General features: G+C 45.7%; 1 protein-coding gene across 3 annotated transcripts in view; it reads right to left on the minus strand.

Moving 5' to 3' along the window:
• Positions 1–19537, minus strand: part of gli3 (GLI family zinc finger 3) — a 119015-nt gene extending 99478 nt beyond the window's left edge. For all 3 annotated transcript variants that reach the window (XM_061712984.1, XM_061712985.1, XM_061712983.1), the window contains exons 1-2: positions 19107–19537; positions 2065–2238 (exon numbers count right to left, since the gene is read on the minus strand). In XM_061712984.1, the coding sequence (XP_061568968.1) occupies positions 2065–2197 (133 nt within the window). In that variant the 5' untranslated portion in view covers positions 2198–2238; positions 19107–19537. The remainder of the gene's footprint in view (positions 1–2064; positions 2239–19106) is intronic.
• Positions 19538–19739: the final 202 nt, after the last annotated feature.

Here is a 19739-nt window from a genome sequence, read left to right on the forward strand (position 1 = left end):
CTAAAACACACATCGCTTCCAACGTGTTTCTCATTTATGAGTTGGAGAAAGGTGTCTACCAAATGAATGTGACTTTTTTATGCAAAGTTTTAAGTATTACATATAAAAGGTTGACAGACACAGCAAAGTTTGTCAAATGAAATAAAATAAATAGCATCATGTTAACTCTTCTGAAAGGTGTCTGTTTGGAGGTGTCTGCTTTTTACAGCTAAGCGTAAATAATCTTAAATCAGTCGATTAAACTTTGCCAAAGTCATATTTTCTGTTGAGATGTTTCACACATTTGGGTCAATAATCACACAAAAACAAATGTTTAAATTCTGTTTTTTCTGACTTATGTACAATATTATATCAAATGATAATTACATGTCTGGTCTGTTTACAGGAGTCAGGTTGTGAAACCTTTTGGCGCTTTTGCATTAGTACCACCTTAGCCCAGCTCGGCTCGTCGCGGCTCTTCCCGTTTGTCCCCGTTTGTTTTTCCACAGCCAGGGGAGAAGTGGGCAGGTTGGGGTGAAGCTGCTGTGACGTACTCGATTGCGCAACCGCTTTGTTCATGTCGGCGCTGATTAGAAATCAGCTGGAGCCGCAAGCGGCTGAGAGTAAAACAGCCCGTCTACATCCCTTTTTTAATTCTCTCGTCAGTCACCAGGTTTATGAACATCTGCACCTCAGAGTTGGATCACCAAACAGACGTTTTGTGCTTTATAATAACATCGCCGCGAGCCGCCAGTCGCTCTCGCTCTGACTCCCGCTTCCTGATTCCAACGTCTGACGGCCCCGCCCCCCGACCAATCAGAGGCGCGGAGGATGGTGACCTCAGAAATAGTCCCTGCTCAGCCCGCTATAGAACCTCGCTGAAATGGTTACAGAAAAAAGTATCGACTTGGAGCGGCTCTACCCGTCTCAGCCCTAGTGCGAAAGCGCAAAATGGGGCCGTGGCGGGTGGAACCGAGGAGAAGCGATACTAGTGCAAAAGCGGCTTCTGTGAGATTGGTGGCTCTGTCTTACGTAAGCTAGAGCAGGATCTCCTTATAAGGTCACGGCATGTTCCTAAAAGGATATAAACAATTGGAAGACAGTTCTAGAAACATATTTGAGCTCTGCCTATAGCAGAATCCTCTGGTTTTCTGAAAGTGTTTCTCCTTGTCATCATCAGTCCATGTTGGTCTAAAATAATTACCGCCTCCTGGAGTTATTAGATTCTCAAAAATTAGCATAATAGGGCCACTTAAAATGGTACTTTTAAGACGCAGGGAATAACCTGCATTTCCAAAGGTTGGCGTTTACTAAACTAAGGAGATCTTTCCACAAGACAATTCGAGAAAAAAAAAACCCCAACAACAGATTATCAGAAATCCAGGAGCAGGCAATACAAATACAGGCCAAGCACAGGTTTATGACTTTAGGAGAAACATAAAGTCATACATAAATACGAGAATGAAAGGCTGGAAAGTCAAAAGGGGGAGAAAAAAGAAGAAAGAAATTGGAAGAGAACAAGAGAAGTATAAAAACAGAGTGATGCGAGCAGGTGTGGATATCTGGAACGGAGCAGACGGGTAATCAACACAAAACAGGTGTGGAGCAAAAACAAGATGCACATGCAACAGAAACGACCTCTGACAAATAAGTGTAAAAATAAAACTCATTTTGATCCAAAACCTGACAAAAACAAGACAAAGCAGACATTTTCAAATTAAAACATGTTTCTTTCAGTCCTATCTTATACTCTGTTTAAGGTTTTTTTTTAACTTCTTATGTTTCTTCTGCAGTGGGTTCACAGTCCTGTCACCTTCTTAAATTCAGATTTTATGGTGTTTCTGTTGTAGAAACATTGTTTTGACAGGTGCCATGTCATTATAATAATTAACTAAGTTTATTTGAAACTGTCTCAACTAAATAAACAGCTGAATATCAGCTGTGTGATGTTGTCATCCGTTTACTCGACACGCAGGCCGACCGACCGACGGGGCAATTTCCCCGAACCTGTTTCCAACCTAAACGACCGGCTTAATGTCGACGCGGACCGCTGCGGTTCGGCGTGCAGGTGGAGGCGACGCGTACCGTTTGAAGTGGTGCTGGAGGCCACCGCCTTCTCGCTGATGTCACTGCGTGCTGACGAGCCCTTCGTAGCCACGATATTCTCCACCCTCTTCTTCTTCTCAGCTGCGGAACTGGCCTGGGACTGGGTTTCCATGGCGTTGGATCATTCCTCAAGACCTCATGGAGACGAGATGACTGGCGGAGAAGAAGCAGAAGCATGCAGATATGTTAAAACTACAATCTGAATGGATGCATCTTACTCCCGTTCACTAGCGGGGCTCATTCATTTCATGCAAAAATGAAGCTGGAAAACGTAAAACAAACAAAAAAAAAAAAGTAATTATTTTTAACAGCTTCTACTTTTCAAAGTTCTCGTTAAATATACTCACTAAATATTTTTCTTTCTCCACTATCATGCATGGGAGAGGACCAGCTGAGGCTAGCCAGTTATTTTCATTTCTTATCGTTGATCCAAAAGAAACACAAGCTTTGTTCGCTCTTTTCAAAGATGTTTAATGTGTGATTTCCATATATTTTCAGCTTTCTGCCTCATTTTCAGCTGTCTTGTTTCCGACAAGTTAAATATGAACATCTAGTCGGTACATAATTGCTACATCGTGTTTTCTGGCTTGAACTTTACTTGGTGGAACCCGGATTCCTCATCTGCGAACTGACAGATTGATTTCAAGGCTCAACCAAATGGCAAAGCTCCACAGTAATTTAAAACGTAATATGCCTCTTTTTTTTTTTTTGTTGCATATTCTGAAAAGAATCAGACATCCTTGCTCTGCAACCAAATAAATCAACAATTTAAACAGTACATTACTTTTTATGATGCTTTTCGCAAATTTCTTGCCTGATTTACTTTAACATACTCCACTTTATCAATAGAGGCCTCTGAAGTCAAGACTTCTGCTCTGTGAACCTTGCTAAGGAAAATGTCCGACCCTCCCTTCTCATGACGCCCAAAGCAGAGCACAGGTCAATCCAGGAGCTCGGCCTGATTTATTTTAACTCAAACCTGCTGGGCTCTGATATGCTTGTCAGGGGGCTGATTTCCTTCTCCATTAACCGCCGGTTAAATATCCCAAACCAAGACTTTGACTCGTCCCAATTTTCGACTTAAAAAGAAAAACAACAACACGGCTCAATAAAGAGAGGAAGGCGGGACATCCTGACAAGGTTTTCTATCTCAGAATAGACATGGAGGCAGCTTGTGGATATATACTGATAATCCTACTCTAGCAGCCTTTCCAGAGAGAAAGGAGAAACCTTAAGGGGATACCACAGAGAGAGAAACATTCGCAGTCCTGAAAAAACAAGGCTTGTTTGAAGGCCCTTTTGGGAATATCATGGTGCCGGGCAATTTTTCTTTCAAAGAATAAAGGTGGTTCAAGTTAATACTGTCTGTGGGTTTAGAAGAGGTTCAGCCAACAGTCTGGCAGACATGCTGCTCAGTTCAGCACCTCCGAGGCCGTCTACCAGCTCACTTCTATCTAGGTCACGGAGGTCCTCTGATTACGGATGGCGATACGCTAGAACCGCTCATTTATACAAAGTACAGGACGGCTTCATCTGATCCAGTTCAGTCTTTACTTAGACTCCATAATTCATGGATAACTACTGGAAATATTTAGTCTGACAAACATTTTCTTTACAATAAACACCCGCTAATTACCCAGCTGCGCTGTTTAATTGTCTTCCACTCTATAAACATGCATGTATACAAAAGCAGTAAAGTCCGCCAGCGTGCAGAAAGAGTGGGTACTGCTGGGACTGGAAGTGGTGGTGGGGGGGATTTCTTTATTTTTTTATTATTTTTTTACCAACTCCCCAAGGAAGGGGAGGCGAGGGGGAAGCGTTGAGGGGTAAACTTCAGACAAACACTGTGCGCTTTGTTTGTTTTTTTCCCAACCCCCTGAAAAACCACAGTCTGTCATCTGTTCTGACCCGACAACAACATCTGTAAGCAATTGCTGGCTTACAAAAAAATAAAGGGAGAGAGAGAGAGAGCGCAGAGGGGGGAAAAAAAAGAAACACAATGCAATTACACCCCTACCAATCAAAACAGAATTAAACAAGAACTTGTCCTTTAATCACTCCCACATGAATACATGTGTAGCAGTCATCTCCAACCAAAGACATTTTTTGTTTTACTCGCCCTGATATCATCTTAAATCACTTCTGCATGTGTTTGATGGAGTGGCTGCCCCAACAACAACAGAAGAAAGGACAAGCAGACCAGCACGGATGTCTTTTTCTAAGCTCCTGCTCTGATGACTGACCCTGTGAGCGACTCATTCACTCCCTCATCTAAAAAAACCTGAAACGAAAGAGAGAGGGGAAAAAAAAAAAAAAGCCTCTCCCTCTCTGAAACTGTCATTACCTCATTCTAATGACTGGACTTGAGCAGAAGCAGCGAAGAGGGAAGGAACAAGGAGAGAAGCTGCTTTGCAGCTGTTTCTGATGAGCTCCCAGCATGCTTTGCGAATGTATGAATGTATGTATGTGTACTCATATACATGCATGTGTCCTCTAATCACCCTCACAGGTGAGTAAGGTAAAGAGAACTAAAGTGTTGTGAGTATACGAGACACGGGATGGGAGTTTTTGGGGTGAGAGGGGGTTGAGTGAAAGAGCGGGGCATTCCACTGCTCGGGAAAACATTCACAAGTCCAAGCCACTGAAGCGTGTCTGACGCGTCTTTTGTGTTCCACAAGGCAGGCCACAGTTCCAAAGCATCAATTAAAAGCAGGACCTTTTCACCCATAATCCCTCGGACCTGGGCGCCCACACCCAATCCTGCAGATGTTTGAGGCTCCAGCGTTCGCCTGTGTGTGTGTGTGTGTTGCTCATTTCTGCCCCTGACCAACTATCCCAAAAAGCATGCCAACGATTACCAACAACAAGTCTCTTCCATCTATCCTTGAAGATATAATTACATCTCCAGGACAACTTTGACTGCTTTTTTTAAAAAGAATGTGGCCCTTTGACCTCCTGCCACTGAGATCAAACGCCACCCGCGAGGCAGCGCCGTTTAAAAATGATCCGTATGCGTCTCCGAGGCCTGGCGCGGGCCACTTACGAGCAGGATGCTGCTGTTACTCAGAATAAGCGTCTCCTCCGTAAACTGTCAGTCCCACACCCAATTAGAGAGGAGAGAAAGAGGGTGTATCTTTATTTGTGTTCAACTATAATCCTTCCACAGCGAAAAGAGAGGCGATTAAACAGGTTTAAAACACCACAATTCAGACTGTTCCTGCAGAAAAAAAAAAGGAAAAAAAATCTTATTTTATAAGCACATTAAGCAAATCAATTTAACATAAATTACACGCCTCGGTGACAAAGGCGCTAAGTTGAAAGTCATCTACAAATTGTACACATCAAAGTGAAACCCCAAAATAAAAGTTTTGCCTTTGATGAAAAACAAATCAGTGTTTCTTTCTTCGTGCAGGCTAAAAGAGGCACGAGAGGTGTAAAAAAAAAACATGCTTTTTGTTGTTTAAAGGTAGCCTTTACAAACTTAATTTTATGCCACATGCACAGACTCGGAAACTGGCGAGCATTTAGACGGGAACTCTTGAAGTGTCTTCTTAGATTTGGCGTCCCCCCCTCACAGGCAGGGGTACTGTATTTGTGTTCATTTCATTTGGGCGACTGTTCAGTGTCGAAGGCCCCCCGAGGGGGGAGACTGGCAGCACCGCAGCATTCATCATCATTACATCAGCGACCACCGAGATCTGCTATCTTAGGCTTATCAACGCCGCACAAACGCACCGCAGCGCAGCCAGTTAGAGGGGAGGGGCGAGATGGGAGATGTAGACGACTGACGGAGATTGCGAGCAAAAGTGGGGACGAGGAAGGAAAATGAATGGTGAAAGGGAGGAGCGCGAGTGCGCCCGTGCCCTCTTATGCATGAGCGTGCGTGCGCCCGTGCGCACCTCACTGCGCCCCTGCATGCCGGCGCTTGTTGTTCCTGCGTGTCCAGCGTGCGTTTTGCACATTTCGCAGCTATGCCAACAATATTAAGGCCTCCTTCACAGCTGGAAAAACTACAAACACTGAGGGGCCAAGGAGGAGGAGGAGGAAGAGGAGGAGGAGGAGGAAGAGGGCCTGCAGCAAGATCAGCTGAATCTATCAATAAAACAGAATGTGCTTGCTGTGCATGTTGAGCAGGATGGAGTCGGACCGGAGCGTTGCGCCCAACGCTGCACTTATGGCCGGCTCCTGGCACCCTGGAAGGCCACGGGAGGGGGAAGGAGGGCGGCTTCGGGATTCGGTGCCTCTGGTTCCCATTTACCAACAAAACTTAACATTGTGCCCAGATGGCACTAAGTCTGGCCCGCAGCTGATGGGGGGGGGACCAACCCTTCCAGTAACGGCCATTTAGCAGGAATTAGTCACACCCTGCCACACACACATATCAAATACCAGATATGCACATCATTAACCGGTTTAGAGCACGATTTTCCTGACCTTTTGTGTCCTGTGACACAGTTTGAGCCGCTCAGATCGTCTGTCATTTATATATTTCTTCTTATCCCTGCATTAAGCTACAATAAATCTACATCTCGGTTGAGGGAAAGAAATCCCTTCATGAATTCTGCACAGGAGACTGAAGACCGTTACATTTCACAGAGATATTTGTCCTTATTTTAAAAAGTGCATCATGTTAACAGCGGTTAACAGCGGAGCGCCAGGGCCGCCATCACAAGTGCACTACACAGAATGTAAACGATGGAGAGCTTGAGTCAGACGTGGAGCGTTTTTGATTATTTTTTTTCAAGGACAAACAGTGCAACAATACAGCCCATCAGTAGCTTTCAGCGCAGCTAATGAGATTATCCTTACATGCGTCCTGGTCCCTCAGACCTCTCCACTTGCTGTGGAGGGCTGGTGAGGGACCCAGTGTGTTGCACAGCAGAATGAGCTGAGTGAATCTTACATTCCTGTGTAACAAACCCACACGATGTAATCGCGATGCTTACATGATGCCTCTTTTGCGCTCCCTACCCAGTAGATAAGGGACAAATAAAGCATGCGCCACAATGGATGCCTTGCTCCTTCTCCCCACAGCCCCCTGCTTATTAGCTTGTTTATTTATATATTTTGACGTCGCATTTGTTCGTGAGCCACTTGCTTCGTCGCGACGAAGGCTGCGGCGAACCGAGACAATGGATAATGCGGGCAGCTTTGAGGCTACGGTGGCCCAGTTACGCCGTATCGGTTCTCCCCTGCTCCCTCTTCTCTTCCCTAAAAAAAACCGCAGACTCTTTGTTTGATCAGAACACTTTTCCTAATTCTTGAGAGAAGAAAAAGATGCTTGTTCAGCCACTTACTGAAGGCCAAAGCTAACAATGCAACATATTACTTCAGCATAATGCAGCCGAGGTCCTTGAGAGGAGGAAAAACTAAAAAAAATCACTCATGCTAAACTTTTTTTCTCTCTCGTTTTTTCTTTTAGAACTTTTCAAGTTAAATTAACGGCGACTTGATTTAAATCTAAAGAGAGATGCAGAACTCTCTGAACAATTGCTGCCTGCTGCAGGAGCGAGTGGCCCCTGCAGAAGGCAGATACTAAAACAAACAGGCGAATGGGATCCGTATCTCGTCGCAGGGCCTCTAAGCTGCGGTGAAAACAGTCCTGTGTTTGTGGATGCATTCTTCATGCGAGCCTTCAGAATGCGTTCTGCACGCTGCCGCAGCCGGAGCATGACAACAACATCTTCTGCTGTGCTCTCACACCAAAAGAGTACATGTTACACCGTGGGCTGCAAAGCTTGAAAGCACAATCCCTGTGTAATGCACGTGTGCGAGTGTGTGAAAACAGCCCGGCGTGCACGGCAGTGGATGCAGCATCTGGTTTATATACGCTTTCCCGTATGCAAGTGCAATCACTTTGTGCAGAAAGTAAATAAGAGAAGGGACCCGAGGGAGAAGATGAGTAGAGGAAAAGGCATTCCTGTAGTGATGAAAGGCTCTCTCTCTCTCTCTCTCTCTCTCTCTCTCTCACACACACACACACACACACACACACCTCAATCCTCCTCCTCCTCACACACGCGCTCCGAGATGGATCAAGCAGATGGATGGCCCTGTGTAAAGGTAGTGGCAGCATGTACAGCTCTGACAGAAGGTCTTCTGCTTTGCCCAGGAGACTGAAGAACACACTCCTCTTATCCTCCGCGCCGCAGACAGAGGTATACGACAAAGAGCGGAGCTATTTAAGGCAACTGAAAGGCCCGTGCAGCTACAGGTGACAGAGTTTCTGCGAAGCTGCCCTGCCAACTTTTCCCTCAGCTCGGCTCCGCCGCTGTGTACACTTCACGCATGATCTCTCCTTTTTTCTATCACTCTTTTTCCTCCACTTCATTCCACCGCGTCGCTAGAATAAGTGTCGAAGCAGACCGAGTCAGTGCCGCTCGGTGATTAATGACGGGCTCTGGCGTCTCCGGGGCCGAACACTAAAAACAGCCAGGGGGCAGCGCGATAATGCACAATAATAAAGCCAGCAGACAATCAGCCAGGCAAAGCAAAGGCCTATTAGCCAGCCCCATCAGGACGGCTAAGTGAGAAATTAGCCCTTCCCAAGCTCCGCCACAATTCATCAAGTGCTGCCCCTGAACCCCCCCCTCAAGAAGTCATAATGTTTACTTAAAGACTGGCCTCGATGCCCCAGCGGCGAGCTTTATTGGCTCTTATTAATTCCCGACCCAGCCCTTGCAGCCACGCCATTTAAACCGAATTAAAGGGTTGAAAATTGGATGAGATGAAGTTGTCTCGGTGTTTTGGCTCCAGCGTGATGAAGCCGGACCTAAACAGAGGGAGACGGGGAAAAATGAGGAGGGAGGGGGAAACAAATCTGGATGTAAAGGAATGCCGAATGAAGCCGTCCTGAAATGTGCCACAGTCAGTCAAAGGAATGCAGGGAGAGAACTAAAGGCTGATCGGGGGGGGAGGTGGGGGGGTGGGAAGAAGAAGAAAAAAAAAGAAGAGTCTTGCTTTTAACGCTAGACTTCCTGTGTGGATGGGAGCGGATCCAAAAGGGTAGGCACGGGGTCACACATTCCACAGATGCAGAAATGGAGGATTTTGTTGTATCTGCACGTTCGTCTTATCGGCCATCAGACGGCCTGAAAAAATACTTTAATGTAAGCTCGATGTGTCGGCACCTAACTCAAAATCCCAGTGATGGACGGGACAAGGGGGGAATGGAAGGGGGAACTGGCCACTAGGAATGGGCGATATTTTACCGTTCACGAGATACCGCCAAAAAAATTCCGCACGATAAGAATTTGTCATCTCGCAGTAAAAACGATAAATTCCCCTTAATGACGTTTTTGTGTAAAGCTGATTTATGGTTCTGCGTTAAATCCACGCACAACGTGAAGGAAGGAAGGAAGGAAGGAAGGAAGGAAGGAAGGAAGGAAGGAAGGAAGGAAGGAAGGAAGGAAGGAAGGAAGGAAGGAAGGAAGGAAGGAAGGAAGGAAGGAAGGAAGGAAGGAGAGAGCAGGAGGAAAGAAGGAAGGGAAAAAAGAAGGAAGGAAGGAAGGAAGGAAGGAAGGAAGGAAGGAAGGAAGGAAGGAAGGAAGGAAGGAAGGAAGGAAAGAAGGAAGGAAGGAAGGAAGGAAGGAAGGAAGGAAGGAAGGAAGGAAGGAAGGAAGGAAGGAAGGAAGGAAGGAAGGAAGGAAGGAAGGAAGGAAGGAAGGAAGGAAGGAAGGAAGGAAGGAAGGAAGGAAGGAAAGAAAGGGGAGAAGGAAGGGAGAAAACAAGGAAAGGAGGAAAGAAGGGAGAAAACAAGGAAAGGAGGAAGGAAGGGAGAAAACAAGGAAAGGAGGAAGGAAGGGAGAAAACAAGGAAAGGAGGAAGGAAGGGGGAAAAGAGGAAGGGAAGAAGGAAGGAGAGAGCAGGAGAAAAGAAGGAAGGAAGGAAATGAGCCTGAAAGAAAGAAAGAAAGAAAGAAAGAAAGAAAGAAAGAAAGAAAGAAAGAAAGAAAGAAAGAAAGAAAGAAAGAAAGAAAGAAAGAAAGAAAGAAAGAAAGAAAGAAAGAAAGAAAGAAAAAAGGTGGAGTTGAATTAGTATTTTTTTTAATCGTCATTTTTATCGTTATCGGGATAAATGCCAGAAATTATCGTGATACATTTTTTAGTCCATACCGCCCATCCCTACTGGCCACTGGACTGGAAAAGATGCTAATTGTGGATTGTTTGGAGCTAAATGTATTACATCTCATATTAAACTCTTTGCATCTTGGACCTATTCCAGGACCATGTGTGTTTGGGGCTCTGGAATCTCATATTTTATTGACTCCAAAAACTTTTAAACAAATAACCAACAGATGAACAGACTTGATCTGCGGCTGATCTGCACCGCAACGTGTTTCAAGCAGTCGCTGCTTCCAAAGTTTTTACCCCTAAGCACTTCTGGAAGATCTTCAACTCACGGCGCACACTGAACCCGGAGCTGGTCTGTAAGTGGAGTATGCAAGTGAAGAGTCTCATCTGTGTGAAGTGTGAGTCTGTGGCGCGGGATTGACAGCAGGTGAGTGTGTTCTGTGGAGAAGTATGGAGTCTAGTGCAGCGAAAGAATGAGATCAAAGGCATCGGGAGCTCAGAGGGAGTCCCAGAGACTTCCATCTCCCTGACGGCTCTCCCCACGGCGGCGCAGGGAGACAACTCTCTCCCTTCACTTTCATATCAGCCAGAGAGCCCCCCCATCCCTCTGCATGGGCTCGTAGGCTTCTCTCTCACACACACACATGTGTGTGAGCAGTCTCCGAGGACTGGGAAGTGCTGCCAAACCTGCATCCCACCTACAGCAACCCTCCTACGTGTCGATACACACTGTTGCTCACCGGCAACAGAGACTCACGGCTGAATTTTTTTCACGTTCGGAAAGTGGGGGGCTCGAGTTTGAAACAAACTCGCACAAACTCCAGACGCAAGGCTGCGGGCGGGAAGCCGTAAAAACCCGCCAAGCCGCCTGCCGAGCCTTTTCCAAAACTCCCATGAACTCCGGAGAGCACACAGGCACAAAATGGCCCCCTGAAAAAACTCCCTGGTGTGAGGAGCGAGGAACAAGGCTGTCATTAGGCAGGCAGCCCCCTCAGGCCCGCCGACGTGACTGCGAGGGAGCCAAACATCTGGGTGTATTTAGTCGTTTCAGCTGTTAGCAACCCCACCTCAAATAAATCTGGGAGCTGTAACGCCGCCGCCGCTAAGCAAACAACGCTCCACACTTGCCGGCTCGCTCGCTCGCACTCACCTCTGCGTGCCATCTCGACCGGAGCCGGGCCGGCAAATAAACTCACGGGGAGGAGGAGGAGGAGGAGGAGGAGGAGGAGGAGGAGGAGGACAAGGAGGAGGCCTTAATTGGAGCGTTTGACGGGTGCCTTGGGTTAATTGGGAAGCATGGAGAGCAGCTGGCTCCACGGTGGAAGTTGAGACAGGGATAATAAGTTCACCCTTTGCAGGAGAGACAGTTAGTGATGAATCAGATCAGAGGAACATTGTACTGTAATCATCCTCATAACACCCCCCTCCCTTCCCTCCACCTTGCTCTCCTGACAAGCAGAGACAACCTGGCTTCCAGCTATGCAATCTGGCACCTATCACGCGGCACTGGCAGTCACAGGGAGGAGATCACCCAGCACTGCTGCACACACACACACACACACACACACACACAGTCTCTAATCACTCACACACACAATAATTCTTACCTCTAGGATACGGAACCTAGTTTATCAGTTCGCCGGTCGATGTATGTAAATCTCTCCAACAATGTGTGTACTAATGGCTTATTACCCTATGTTAGCTGGTTTGCATTGATCTCCGTGCCAGAGGGAGATGGGAAACTGGAGCAGTTCACCGTTCGCATGTAGCGAGCAGGACCATAATCACGTTCCAGCTTGTTCCAATAAAAGACAAACATTAACATAAACTGTCTAAAACACACTAAAACCTTCAGCCTCTCTCCTTCCATGCAAGAGAAAGGATGGAGAAAAACTTTCCTGGATTACTGCGTAATCAGAGCCACATGGGACGGGTCCAGATAACTTTGTGAGTCTCCCTAAACTGTATCCGTCTCCGCTGACTTTTGTCTCTCTAAATGAGAAAACTGTTTCTCAGGGCGGAGAAGCAGTTTAGTCAGTTTCGTGTAAAGAGAGTAAAAGTTATTCTGGCGACGGCAAAAGGGGTTTAGGTGTAACTCTAAACCCCACTCCGTCTGCGGGAGGGTGGCTGAGGGGAGCCTTAGCGGGCTGAAAGGAGCCCAGGTAGAGTCATAGGCAGTAATGGGAGGAGACAGGGACTTAGGGCGCCACACAAAAGCGAGGCTTTATAAATAATTCCAAAAGCTAACAAGATCCCTTGTATGTGAGAATCTGTGAAATACATTCACACATGAGTGCACACACACCCGCAGACCGCCACCAGGGGGAATAGGTTATTCACACCTCTCCACTGGGGCTGTTGTGGGTCTGACCTGCCTGGATTGGCAAATTTAGGGGAATATCTTTCTTGCATAGGTGATGCAAAAAGGAAATCAAGTGCAGAAAGGTCCATTTTTGACACACACACACACACACACTCACACTCACTCATAATGCAGTGCAGCAAAGCACACTGAAGACCTGTCTTGTAAATCTCTTTGTGAAAGCAGCTTTGGGGGGTAGACAGGGGCTTACGCACTGAGCCCTGAGGTAAAGCTACAGACTCCACTCCCTCTAACCCCCTCCACGGTATTCCTCCCACTCCCACACACATGCTCCACGTCCTCATGTTCTCTCTTCCTCAATTTCCCCTTTACCCCACATTTCCGTCTCTTTTCTCGCCCTTCTCTCACCTTTTCATTTGCTCCCTCCCTCTCCCCTCCCCTCTCTCCCCTCTTTCCTCCCCTCGGTCCGACCCGGGCTCCGGAGCCCCGGTCCTTCGCCCCCTCGGGCTCCCGCGGAGCTGCAGTGACTAATGTCCTGCCTTCGCTCAGACAATGAGTTTAAGGCTGAGCCGAGAAAAGTGTTGAGAAGGGGAAAAGGACTCTAGCACCTTTGACAAATGGAACCCCTCGCACTCCCATGCCCACTGAGGGAAGGCTTTACAATGTTGCGCTCCACGCTCCGCGTCCTCCGAGGGGACGGCCTGCAACCCGCCAAAGCCGCATCTGGGGGAATATAATGAATTCTTTAAGGAAGTCTAACCTGGCTCTCTTCATGAATAAGATATATTTCCAAAGCATGTCGACCCCTCTTAATAAAAACACCCGTCTGGCAGGAATAGGCCGAGCCGTTTTAGGCCCCCGTTGTACACGTTAATATTTCTGTTTCTCGATAAATTTTCTCAGGCCCACTTCTTTTCCAGGGCTGTCACTGCGAGGCCAGGCCTGCGCTTTCCCCAGGAAGGCAGACAAGCCGCAGTGACAAACTGTCATCCACAACGTCCCGAGTCCCTCTCTCTCTCCCTCTCTCTTTCAAGGAACTCAAACTCTTGGATGTTCCCTCCTCTTCCCCCCGTGCTCCCTACCCCCCACGCAACCCTGAAAGGAACCGGGCTTTGTCTAAGGAGCAAAGGAGAGAAGGAGAGAGGAATCTCCCCCTATCCCAAGTCCCAACCCCAAAACCCCACCTCCTCCTCCCCAAAACCCTGTTCCTCACTCCCTGCGGAGTATTGTTAGAGCCCCCCCCCCCTTCCCTTCCCTTCCTCCTTCCACGGCCCAAGCTCTTAAAACAGCATGCTTTGCATGAGAAAAAACGATTAGTCTTCAAATCCTGCCCTGTCAAAGGAGGGCTCTCTCAGGTCGGGGCAGAAATGTGTGCAGATAGTAGAGTTGCCCTTTTGTTTTTCCGAGATGAGTCATTATTAGAGGGCCGGGTCTGTTAGCATTCAGAGGAGAACACAGTAAAGGGGTTTATACGGGATATCGGCCCCCCCTCCCTTTCCACCTTATGCCAAAACCCCTGGCAGACGGAAATGAAAAGGTAGAGCGGGGGAAGAGTTAACAGGGAGAATTCCTGGGCCCGGGCTTCTTTCAGGTATTAACCTTGGGATTTACATTTGGCATTTAAACAATAGACACCTCCTTGACCTCTAGGATGCAGCGGCTCTCGGGAATAACTCCCACTGGAGAACCGCTCCGAGCAGCATGGGGGTGCAAACGCACGGGGCTCACATTGTGAGCACCGTTGCATGACAACACAGAACTTAACCGCTAATGTGCAGACAGGAGTTTTGTTTGGGGAAGAAAAAATAACACTTTTAGAAGCTTTTCTAAAAAAAAAAAAAAAAAAAGTGTGTCTCAGCTTCACATATGGGGAAGCAGGGGTAAGTGGGAGATCATTGTTCACAGCAAGCGGCCAGTTCATGTGTCTCCCAGTCACCACATTGGACAAGAAAAGCCCAGACCCCCTCACGGATGCCACAACCGGCTCCCATCAAAGCTGACACAATGCCACATCTGCAACAACAGCCGCCGACCTGGGAAACTGCCTGTTAAGGCGCTCAACTTTACGAACAAGCAAATGGGCCTCAAACCGAGGCACTTCACCTCTTGCTGCTATAGTTCACACCACAGACTTAAAGACATTTTTACAGCAGCCAAAGCAAACAGAGGAGGGGATGAACAGTGGCTCACACGCAGGCGTAACCTGTCCCGTTTTCTCTTCAAGTGGTTGGAAGGGGGAAAAAAATGGCATTGAATAGCTGACACGCTTAACACACAGGTCTAAATGTTACCTATGAATCCTCATGTAAAGCCTGTCAAACAAAGTTAACATTTCAAATCACTTGCTGCAAATATAAGTAATGGCTTTTCTCTTTTTTTTTTTACTTCCCCACTATTTTCTTTGCCATCTTTTGTGCCTCACTCTAGGAGACCAAGCTAATTGTTGGGTCGAGTTGAAGTTTCCAAAAGGCAAAGGAGAAATAAACGGTTCTCTCTCAGCTCCACTGAACCAAATCAAGCTCCCTTTTTTTTCAATCTGATTTTTATTTCATTTTTATACAAATAAAGGGAAAAGGAAAGGAAAACAAAATAAAAAGTTGTGCATGAATGACTGTGGCTGTGCAGCAGGATGCGCATGCATGCATGCTTGCTTTTCTATCGTGGTGAGACTGCTGCCTGCAAAAGCCCCAAGTGTATTAAAATTCCTGAGTGTGAGTAATATACATATCTAAAATTGCAGTTTGCTATCTTGAGTCTCATACCCTTTTCATCCCTACTTTCCCCTTATCCAAAGACATCACCCGGCTTGAAAGGTGCCTTTAGCAGGCTCCTTGAAGCAGCGAGCGAGGGTCCCACTCAGGGACAATGATGGTAGAGGTGGAGGGGAGTCGGGGGAGCGGGAACACATAGCATATTAAATCTGCTGGCAGAGCTGGCTCGTCCACGCAGAGAGCCAGAGTCAGATCTGAGGCATGCCCTGAAGGGATGGCTGGGCCTGGGGATTAGGAGGCCAAGGAGAAGCCCTCGCACGCCCCAAGACCCCTTCTTGTCTCTGCTCGCGCACAAATGCGCCCAGACGTTTTGACGCTCCTCAGGTTTGCCATCTCAGCCCAAGTTTTCACACACACACACACACAGACACACACACACACACACACATGTCCACCCACTCTCATGCACACCCCCCCTCCATCACTACCTCTGTCTGACTTGTCCTCTTTCTTTCCCCACTGTGTCTGTTTCATTTGATGTCAACATATCAAAGTACCAAATCATCAAAGAAGGAGATTTCTTTTGGGGGCGATCTGTTCAACTGTACTAGTCAGTATACGCCACGGGAAGCAACGGCTAATCGCAATACACAGGAAATGACTCCCAACTTTCACTCGTTACTCGTTTATTTACTATAAATATTAAACATGTCATAGTTGTCACTATTCTCACCTTCGCGTGCGCCTCTTCAACTCGTCAAGAAGCTGGAAATTTGAGCCAAACCTCCAAATTAAGGAAGAACAAAAACAGGAGCAAGATCTTCTTCTCTCCTCATTATCTTAAGGATAATCAACTTCCCTTACATCACCCTCATTTTTAACAAAACATTTGCCGCCTCTTTGAGTGCCTCAGGTTGCAGCATTAGCACAACAACACAACTCATTAGTGGCTCTTGCATACAGACCTGATAACAGGTATTCTTCCTTCAGGAAAGTGTAAAAGGCCCGAGGACAGAAGGTGCCTTCAGCTGTGAAAAGCAGGGCCCTTAAAAAATAAAATAAAATAAAAGGAGAGGGTCATACCTCAAAAGCTAATAGCATGTCATCTCCCCGCATTAACATGACAGCCTCTATTCTACCAGGTCAGCAGGTCACAGGTGACCTGGGCCAGCCTCACTATATATGCAAAATGTTGCTTAACGGAGTGCTTAAAGTTGAGATAAAACGGCGCGTCGCCGCTATCAAGCGGGCTGGTTCCTGCAGGGGAAAACGTTATCCACCCCACCTACTCCTCACGTGTGGAGCTGAAGACTCGCCGAGCGGCGGTGATGCATCTTTCCTGGCTACAGTAAGCGAATGGCTCTAAATTGTGCACGTCATTCAGATTAGCATCTTAAACACAGCTTGGTTCGTCCTTGCTGCTGCCTCATAATGAGACAAAGTCAATTTTATTTTTTTATTTTTTTGGTGTAAAGGTGCACACTTCTGCACCACAGTTTAATTTTATATTTACTTAAAATGGAATTAAAGGCTGAGAATTGTTGAGTAAAATAGTCTAACTCCTGACTAGATTGTCATTTTATATCATAATAAACAATTTTGGTGTTAATAAAAGGAAAGAGGGACAGAAAAGGAAATTAAGGTAATTAATTAAGTGCAGCATCATTTTATAGAATATTAAATCTCTGAAAAATGTGTAACATTTGTATTTATAAGAAGAAAAAAAATGTATCATTCACATTTAATCAATCCAACTTGCAGACACAGTGAAAATAAAATCAGATGTCATCCTAATTTTGTCCTCCAATGACAATAAAGATGTGTATATGTACTATTTTTAATGATTTGTGTAATTAAAAAAGGGACTTATGAAGATGTCTCAGAGCACAAAATGCAAATCATAAAGGGAAAAGGTGTCTGTCCCCATTTAATTAAATTCTTAAATGATATTTCATTAAAAAAAAAAAGATCATCATATTTGGATTTTAATATTTTAGAAAAGGCCTAACATTTTGTGATTCTAGGCCTGATTATTCTGATTTCTTTCCCATGTTAGCTTGGTGCAAAAAAAATTGACAGTCATTAATCCACATTGATATATTTTGCTAATATAGATAAAACAAGGAAACGGCCCATTCCATTTAGTGAGAATGCTCTTTTTTTTAATTAGACAAATGTAGCCAGGACCTGCAAAAATTCCCAACTGCTTCTAGAAGCTTCCCATAAAACCAGACAAAATGGACATTTTCATCCATGTGAACTTGTGGAACATCTTTGTTGCTGTGTTAATTCTTGGCTCCATGTCAAGGCAGCCAAACCTCCGTTATTAATTTGCCATGTGTCAAGAAAAAAGAAAAAGAGAAAAGAAAAAAGGAGGATTTTTATCCACACCGCATGGCTGAGCACCTCAAACCCTCGTCGTTTGTATGAAACCCGAGAGCAGACAAGCAGATAAAATGTGGAACAGCTGGCGAGGACAGGAGGGAAACATTCAAACAAATATCTGCACATGTGGAGGCTCGGGGGCGCTCAGACGTTTTCATGTCCAGGACCCCCCTCCTCTCCACACCAATGCACAGATCCCAGCTTCTTGATTTTTTTTCTTATTAGCCTGCACAAATTCGCGCCAAAGTACATGTTTGCAAAGTGTTTATTTAGTTTTTTTAGGTGTTCTTCTGTTTTTTCTGATAAACCCACCTCCTCTATAATTACACAAATCCCAGTCGCCTGCAATAAAGTCCAACACAGCAGATTTATACTATTTTTCATTTTGGTTGAGACCCCATTAGAGTCCCCACATGGCCCCCTGTGGGGGGACAGACCCCACAGTGGTGGGCTTAAATTTCCCTGAGAACACATGCCTTCAAACACTATAGTGTGCCCTTTCTTTCTTTCTTTCCCTCTTTCTTTTTTTCAAGGTTGGTTTTAGAAATGTCCAATTCAGATTGTCAGCAGCATCGCTGAGCATGATTTTCTGCCTCTGAATGATTTGTTTTAACTCTGTCAGGTTACAAATTATGACTCTCCAGAAATAATCCAGCTGCACATGGAAAAGTAATAATTCAAGTTATATACTGAAATGTTCACTCTTTACTCTTTGGACATTTTTTGCAAAAGCTCAAATCATGTTATTTTTATATTTTGTTTTCTAAGCCTCATCCTTTTGACTTGGTAGGTAAGGCAGGACTTTATTTATACATATATAATATGTATTTATTTTTATTATTATTATTATTGTTAGATATCTAGGTGTTGGTGGAAGACTGGAGTCAGCTTGCTTTGATTTAAAATAACAAAATAACATAGTGGCTGAGCAAGAAGTATCCCCCCACTAACTGTTTCTGTAAGTTTGACTCCAAGAGCATAAAGCTAATCAATACCAGGCGCTGAAATCTGATCACACAGGAACATAAATGTCCCTTTCACCCCCGCATCACACACGCAGCCACGCGCTTTCTGCAACTAACTTTCATGTCTGCATAAAGTTTTTTTTTATTTTCTTTAAAAAAAAACTGATATTTACAGATATTTCCTGTTTCATAAGCCAGCAAACATTGAAAAACACGTTTTTTGAGGGAATTTTCTTTCTCCCACCCCGCTCGCACCAAAGTTTGTGCAAGTTTTTGAATTGCACATCTCGCAGTTGGGGAGACGCGGGCCAAGTGGCACCAAGTCTGCGCTGCACCCGCGCCGCACTTTGGACGCTCAGTCGACACTTTCATCGCTGTTTGAAAAGCCCAGAGTTCCTGCGGTTAATCTAAACTTGAACAAAACTCCCATCGTTTGAAAGATGAAGCGTCTGCTTCTCCACAAAGTCCCCCTGCCAGCTAAACTTTAAGTACACACATGTGCGTAAAGACATTCAGCTCCGCGTCGCCACAGTTTGTGCGGTTGGAAATAGATTGAACTACTTACTTTCTTTCTTTCTGGATGATTTCCACTATAAGTCTGCCTTTAAATCTTCTTAAGAAAAAAAAAGTATGTGCCTTCTTTCTTCTTCTCCTCCTCCTAAGTTGCAGATGTGCCTCTGGAGTTGCCTGGGACTTTTTCTTTCTTTCTTTCTTTTTTTTTCTTTTTTCTTTCTTTTTTTTACGCTGCAACTCCAACTCCAAAACGGCGCTGCCAGAGTTTTTCCTCTCCTCTGTCTTTCTGCTCCTTCTCACAGTTTGCTGTGTCCGGCCACCGCGGACGCAACACCATCAGCCTGCCGATAATATCTGCCGATAGCGGAGCGCAAATGTGCGTAAACACAACATAAGCGTCAGAGAAGCGCGTGGAGAGTTGTTATTACATTTAGTGCGTTTTTTCGGAGAGGAGAGAGGGCGAAGAGTGGGACTCCAGCTGCTCCTTCCCTCGCCTGACTCCTCCCTTCGGATTGCTCCCTCCTTTACACACTGCCTCCCTCCTTTTTTTAAATTTTGTACCCCTTTCTGTCTTTATTCCTTTCTTTTTAGGAGCATTCATGAGGAAGAAAGCGTAAAAATCAGGATCAAATGCTAATTCAGTCCCAGGCACATAAAGAAATGGCAAACCTAAAGTGAAACTGGG

Source organism: Cololabis saira, chromosome 22 (genome assembly GCF_033807715.1).
Source record: "Cololabis saira isolate AMF1-May2022 chromosome 22, fColSai1.1, whole genome shotgun sequence".
Taxonomy (NCBI): domain Eukaryota; kingdom Metazoa; phylum Chordata; class Actinopteri; order Beloniformes; family Belonidae; genus Cololabis; species Cololabis saira.